Source organism: Mesitornis unicolor, unplaced genomic scaffold (genome assembly GCF_000695765.1).
Source record: "Mesitornis unicolor isolate BGI_N332 unplaced genomic scaffold, ASM69576v1 Scaffold46728, whole genome shotgun sequence".
Taxonomy (NCBI): Eukaryota; Metazoa; Chordata; class Aves; order Mesitornithiformes; family Mesitornithidae; genus Mesitornis; species Mesitornis unicolor.
In genome coordinates this window covers 1-7,321 of record NW_010200875.1, presented here as the reverse complement: position 1 = coordinate 7,321, position 7,321 = coordinate 1, and the positions used below count along the sequence as shown (strand labels likewise).

The 7,321-nt window shown below is 39.7% G+C and overlaps 1 protein-coding gene across 1 annotated transcript; it reads right to left on the bottom strand.

Moving 5' to 3' along the window:
- Positions 1-3,712: 3,712 nt before the first annotated feature.
- LOC104544873 (DNA excision repair protein ERCC-6-like) lies at positions 3,713-6,752 on the bottom strand (the record flags this gene model as incomplete). The annotated part of the gene is made up of 5 exons (XM_010189863.1): positions 3,713-4,117; positions 4,578-4,653; positions 4,978-5,179; positions 5,808-6,521; positions 6,607-6,752. Coding segments are annotated over 5 exons (1,543 nt in total), but the record flags the coding sequence as incomplete, so codon positions are not given.
- Between the last annotated feature and the right edge of the window lie 569 nt (positions 6,753-7,321).

Below are 7,321 nucleotides of genomic sequence, written 5' to 3'. Positions count from 1 at the left end.
CAACAACAAAAAATCACATCAAGTCCTTTCGAAAGTCTGGTCCTTTCTGTTGTAGCTTCTTAAAAGGCAAATAATCGCACTGCTGGAAGACAGTCAAAATTAGCCAAGTTTAGCAATCTCTGACTCAAACGCAAAGCTGACCTTGTGACCTGAGCACAACTGTCTATAGGTGACTATCATCTGAAGTCAAAACTTACAATAAAAAAGCCCAATTCTCTACAGTTACTTGGCAGGGTAACCTTTATTAGCTGTAGTGGACTCAGTTCTCCACATGGTGTAGCCCTTTGAGTAAAGGCTGAGCCACAATATGGATTTAAAAATAATCCTCTCCATTTTTAACCACCATTTCTACCAATCTATCCATTCAGCCTCTTGCTAACATTTCTTTTGTGGTAGGTCGTTATTGTTCAGAAGAATCAGACACCTACAACCTTTAGCAGAAACTTTTCTCTAAGTCAGAATTTAGTTCTTATACCGGAGCTGAGTGAGTTGGCCATGCAGGACTTCAGTGTTCAGTGAAAGGATGCACAGGGGAGAATAAACAAGGATGGCAGGATGGGACGAGGGGTGAAACATCTTAACAAACAAAGCAAAAGTTTTTTCTGGTTAGTGTTAACTTGTGCTGTTAGCGTACACAGTCCCCATAACCACGGACAGAACAATCCCAAGTTTCTGCTATTTAGTTTTCTGGGTTTTTAGTTCACAAACTGCATCTGTCTGCTGAGCTGTGTGGGTAGTGGCTCACATCATCTACACTGGCATGACATTTTTTGAGCAGCATGGTGCTCAGCTTTTAGCAGCTTTACAGGAAAAAAAAAATCAGTAGTTCCTTGTGGTATACTTTTTAAAAAAAAAATTAAAGATGACACTCACTGTTTCATGCTGAAATGTCTTAAAATGTAAATAATTTAGGAATCAAGTTGAAAAAAGAAACATTGTATTTTGACCATACTTTATCCACTTATTACTGAGGTGAAAATACCCCCAAATGATAAAAGTCCGAGCATGCCACACGAGTGATTTTTGGAACCATGCACAAATAAAGTAGGAACTGTCAACTGCAGCATGCAATACTTGGAAACGAAGGCTGAACTACAACCTTTACAAAATATTGTGTATCTCTAAAATATTTCATAGTAGACATGTTTGACTTCTCGGTATCATTTGTCAGGAATTGTTTCAGATATTCTTTAAAGACTTGAAAGGAATTCACTTTACACAGGTAAACAGAAAAAAAAACAGATAATGCTTTATGGAATAGATGTAGGATTATTCTGAAATGATTCTTCTACTTTAAAATGTATGGCAGCTGTATCATATTCCAGAACAGCTTTTACCAATAAATCAGCCTGCGGACCTTCAATCACATACACTTTTGACATGAAATATTTGAAAATATTTTTATTTTTTAGTCTTATACTATTAGTCATTCAGTCTTTTAAACACTTTAAACAAAAGCTAGTACTGGGAAAAAAAAATCCAGTTGCCAGGATGCGTAACTTGAAGTTGTGTGAGAAATAGAAGTGTACTTAAAGATAATGTGAATCATTTATTCAGAGTCACACTGTACAGGAAAAGACGGCTCCCCCAGCCCATGCTTCCCACTGCCCCCACGGGCTTCCATAACAGGCTTCTGGGTTTGCTTTTTTAATAAGTCCATAAACGCCAAGGATTTATAAAAAGCACATGCAAGTTCTTTTACATTAATGGATCGGGAAGAAGCTGCAAACTTTCTTTAGTACAGGAACCACGTCTTTAAGGGTGGAAGTAGTAACTAAAACAGGACACCACAACTGACAGCTAACATGACAACAGCGGCTTTGCTGACAGCTCTATACTTGGTTTGTTCCTGGGACACAGGAATGCATAGGGGCATGACACCCAAAACCAATTTAAATTACCTATAGCTTTGGAAAAAACCTACAAAAATGGTTTGTTTTTACTCCTTTACCGATCCTTTTTAAGTACTACCTACAGATGTACAGTTTTTGAAGTGTTTTGTAATCGCAGCCTAGATTCTTGGTTTAATCCTTCTCCTGAAATAGGGGATATAAGTGAATATAAACAGGGTCAGGAAAAAAGACATCGGGAAAAGGTGCAACAATTCCACCTCCAAATGCCATGAGGAAAAGAAACACATTCTTGCAGTGTCTGTCCTCTCCAGCTCCAGCCTGTGAAAAGCCAACTGAGCAGCTCCTGAAACGGTGAGGCACCACTTTTTGCAAATCTAATTTGCAAAATTAAGAGGAAAAGAATTGGGAATATTTTAAAAGACTTTCTTTACAGGAACAAAGTAACGGTTTGCATTCTTGCTTCACCATTCACCTTTCAATAGTTGTACTTTCACTTGAAGTACGTAGGATACTTTCGCACTGAACAAAAAACTTAAGAGTAGCTCAGCTTTCCCTTTTCTCAGTAGTTTAGGGACAAGAAGGAGCTACGACAGATTTAACTGTTCCTGGTTTAAGACATATAGTAATTTAATGTTGCTACACGAATGCACAAGAATGTGGTTTTCTTCTGAAAATCCATCATTTCCCGCCCCCTTAAGGTTTCTTATGTACCCTGAAGACAGACCCAGTGTAGCAACTTCAGTTTGCTACAAATAATCCAATCCTTCCTTCCTTGGAAGAAAATGGGCATCAGAACTTGTCTGACTGTCAGGAAGACTGAGATTTTTCCCATCTACACATGACACATAATACCTGAATATGCTTCAATTATGCTTCATTATCTCTGGCCAAAAGTAATTAGTTTTAGTAAAATACAGTACAATTATTCCCCCCCTGACCAACTAACACCTCAGTCTTTGTTAAAGTCTAAAAATTTAAGCGCTAGCCGGGTACTGGAATGTTTCTGAACGTAAATTTCAGTGAGAGCCGTGAACAATTCGTGGGATTTCACTTATCGTTCCACAACCTGTGACAAACTGAACAGTTACCGTCACCTCTGTGGTGAGAAATGTGTACCAAGAAATTGCCAGTGGTGTATGGGCCTGCAACTGAACTGATGATTATGGTATAAACGGGTTTTCCGTAATAATAATGAGTTTTCCATGACTACAAACCGTCAGTCATCTCAATATCCTGCCAGGCTTTCCATTTTTTGTGGCCAAACCTCTGTGGCAGTAGAATTATTACCCAAGCTAATCAGTGATGTAAGTTAACGCTGCATATGCTAGATGTTGGCGCCAATGAAAGCACCAACATGAAAACAAAGCTCTCACTGCTGATGGAAGTGTCAAACAATGATCTTGATGCACTTGTCAGTACACGTGAATCTCTCATCTTTTTTTATTTGTGATGGTACGCTGTGTGCCCCGTGACCATTCAAGTACCATAGAGAAAAATCAAGGAAGAAGTTCTTCAATTTCACAGAAATCAAGTAAGTCTTACAACCCATGGCAACATCCATGGTTCTTATTGCAGTAAACAGGCAGCATGGATTCCTTATCCCATTTATATTAAGATTTCTTTTAAAGAAAAGGTGCTGATATTTTGTATTGTTTCATCTATGAGGTAGATGGCACTTTCATATAAACAGTGTAAATCAAAAATTAAGTCAGCTCTGAGCCCGCAACAAGCACTGCGCCGCCGACTGTCAAGTCGATTATTAAATCGTGATTCCAAAACAATTCCTCATTTTAAAGGACCAACAGGAAGTCTTCGACAGGAGACTGAGCGCACAGGAAGGTGCCTTCCCTGGACAAAGGTCAGCGGAATTCTGGCTTTAGCCTCCAGACACCTTCCCCGCTTGGGTTCCTATGGAAGGTGCAGAGATTGCGGAGAAGTTCTCTGAAGACGTAGGACTGCGCCACAGGCAGTTTGGACTCAAACTGCTGCAGCAGTTCCTTAGTGCTAGCCTCACCATCCACGCGGGCCTGGAACGCTATGAAGTTCCGCATGTCCACGAGCAGTTCATCGTATTCTGTTACACCTGGGGCTGGTTCTTGCCGGTGATTCTCCTCTCCCTCATTCCCTGTCCGTTGTGGTAAAAGAATGTGGTTTCTTGCTCTCATCTTAGCTAATAATGATGAAGAGTCTAGCGCACCGGACGATGATTCTCCGGATTTTCCATCAAAGTGCCCATTGGAACTACACTTCTTTACATTTTCGTTCTTTATTGGATCTGCATCCTGCAAATAAACATACAGACCATGGAGAAAGATGGATTTTGAGATCCATAGAATCTGCTGAACAAAATCTGCCTTCTGTTTAGACTTAAACAACAAACACGAACACTCAGAAGCCAGTCATCTGAAACACACAATAAAGAGGTAATATGTTCTGCTCTCAACTTTAGAACTTCAGAAGTGAAAGAAAAGCACTGCTGGTTGTGAGACAGATAACCAGACCATGTTGCAATTTGTGACTGCTGTATCTAATCAGACTTCATCTAGATGCTATATCAAAACATGAAACGTCAAATGAATGAATGCCTAAAAATTCTAGGATTCTACATCATCATACAACAAATAGTTACGAGACATCTAAAGTTTAAAGCAAATCTGTTGCATAATTCAGAACGTTTCACATACAGCAGCCATTAAAAGAGAAGTGTTAGCTTGTGTCTCTTACCTTGCACTTTGCAGGCGATGCACAAGTGGAATGTAAAGCAAGCAGCGCGGAGTTTCTTTTTTGACCAAACCGACTCCTAAAAACCCACAAAAAAATAACTTCATAGAACATCCTTCTCAAAATTTTTAGGTTAGTTTTGCTAAAGACACTGACTGGGTTTGAGTTGGAGAGTTCTCAGGAGCCCTCTGCCAAACTCTCCTCTACTGTGCAACAATGCTTTCTTTGTACTTAAGAATGGACTTCCTAGGCTTTTAATATGCCTTCATGTCTCTACTAAATATAAACCATGAAACTCCACTTTGATACACGTTACTGCAAATACCACGTGCAAAACCTGAAACCCATAGCATCGTAAGGAACTCTTATATTTTTGGAAAAGCAGTGTGAGAACTGAACGTACTTTATTCCTGACGGTGCACCTGAAAGACCACTCGTGCCTGTCCAAGTTGGCACACCAGAAGCAGCTCCTAAACATCGCTGTCGAGAGACTTTTAAGGCTCTTAAGGCATCCTGGGCCACCCTGTTTGCTTCTGCTTCTACCAGCACGTGATCTGCACTGGAAGCTTCCATAATGGCATCATGCTTCATAACGCTGTGTACCCCTAAAAACCAGAAGATGCAAGAAAAGATGAAGGAGGACATCTGTTAATTTACATTGTTACCTTTAAAAATAAGTATCCACCATTTAAGTGAGTGCCACAATCACATTTTTCCTTTTTTCAGGTTAATTATATTATATTCAGCACTTACAGTAATTTCTAATAAGAGAATCCCCTTCTATCAGTTAAGCAATCAATTTGACAGAAAATCACTTCTGGTGTGCTGATGAGTTCATTATTCACAACAGACTTGGCAATTATGTGGGTAAATCGATAATTTCTATTGCTATGGACAGGACAGACAGAAGTGAAACCCTTGTGCAAATGAAGGTTGGTTACATGCTTATTTCCAGAAGAACACTGCATTATTTCTATATCTAGTACTGTTCCTGGAAGGCTGCAGATCTCTCCGAAATGTTTGTGCCAAGGTAACCAGCACATTCATAAACGGAGTCTTTCAATGATGAACATTTTGATGTTTCACTGCAGTAACAAGTAGATAAAACACATGTTGTGTTGTAGTTCTAACCATCAGAGTAACAGAACTGCTCCTTCTCTCACTTGTATGTAAGGTTTTATACTTCTTTTTAAATAGTCTGACACTGCTGAGCAGCCAAGTAACAACGGTTACCTGATTTTTTGAACAGTTTCTCCAAGACGTAATCATCATTTTTCTTTGAGTCTTCCTCCTTCTCTTCACTGTTCTCCTTTCTGTATCGCTTTTGTTTCACTAGATGAGGAATGCGCTCTCCTTCAAATTTGGCATCTTTGTGATGTTTCTTCCTGGACTTATCTTTGTGGCTGTCCTGTGACAGCACATCCACCCTGTGCTTTGTTTTTGAGGTACATTTATGATGATTATCTAATTGCCCATCTCCAGTTTTAGCAACCCAAGAGCCAGCTGCACCACACGCGAGGCTGCAATCTCCCTCGGCATTTGCATTAGCCGTGCCATGCACTTCATCAGCCACCACAGTGTTCAGACATTTGGTGTTCTCTGAAGACCCTGCATCCCCTGGCAATGACTGGGACATAGATTTGTCATCTTTTTCCAAGCTTTTCTCCTTGCTTTTAGTAAATGAATTTACAGCAGCTTGCGCATTATCTTTTGCATAGCTATTTTGGTCAATGGCTTCTGAATTTCCTTTGGCTTCCTCACTTGTTGCTATTGCTTTAGAAGAAGAATTCGTCATCTGGGTGGTTAAGCAGGAATTGGATGACTTGCTGTACTTCAGCGAGCTGCTTTCTGTATGATGGAGATCACCTTTAGAAGTGTCATTATCGGGTGGCTTTTCAAGTTTCCGTTTCAGTTGGTGTTTTGGGACTTGAACATCTGAACCAGTACCTGGGGGATGAATGAAATTAGTATCCATTTACCAAACACTTCCAACATTGTTTTCTTTTAAACAAATAGAAAAAAAAATGTGTACCTGCAAAAATTGCACTCGTTTCTGTCCCCTGAGACACATCTGGGCTGCTGAGAGTAAAAAGCTCATAAAGGTCATTGGATTTGAAAAAGCGCCTCTGCTTAGGGTCTTTCAGCACTCTGTTCGTTAAAAACTGTTTGAAGATTTGTCTAAAAAGGAAACAGAAGTACTTTGGTACATGAAACAATGTCTAGCTATGTTTAAGTACTGAAAATAGTACTTAAACAGAAAACTGTAAGCACAAATGTTACCCTGCAGAACAATTAAGCAGTGGGAAGATGGTATTAGTTTCTAAAAGACAATCTTAAGTTGGTAACTTTCAAGCAACCAGCTGAATTGTTAAACACAGGGATTTACTGTTTTGCAGCAACCCCATAACACAACAGGTAACCACAATCCTGAAGTGTCCTGTGAGGCATCCCTTAACTAAGCGATAAATAACTTCACAGCTGGATTTTTTTTTTTTTACATTAAAATTGAAAAGCTTGCATATTCCAGTTAAACTATTGGAAAACTCCTGAAAGAAAAACAAGGGCTTGTTAAAATGTCAACATTTTAATGGTTCAATTGGTTGGAGGAATCAAAAGCAGTGGAGTAGCTCAGTCTGATGGTGATGACTGTATAACAACCACTGAAAAGAGAAATCAGGCTTGTGGTTGAGAAGAAGGGAGGAAAGAGGGAGGGAGGGAGGGAGGAAAGAGGGAGGGAGGAAAGAGGG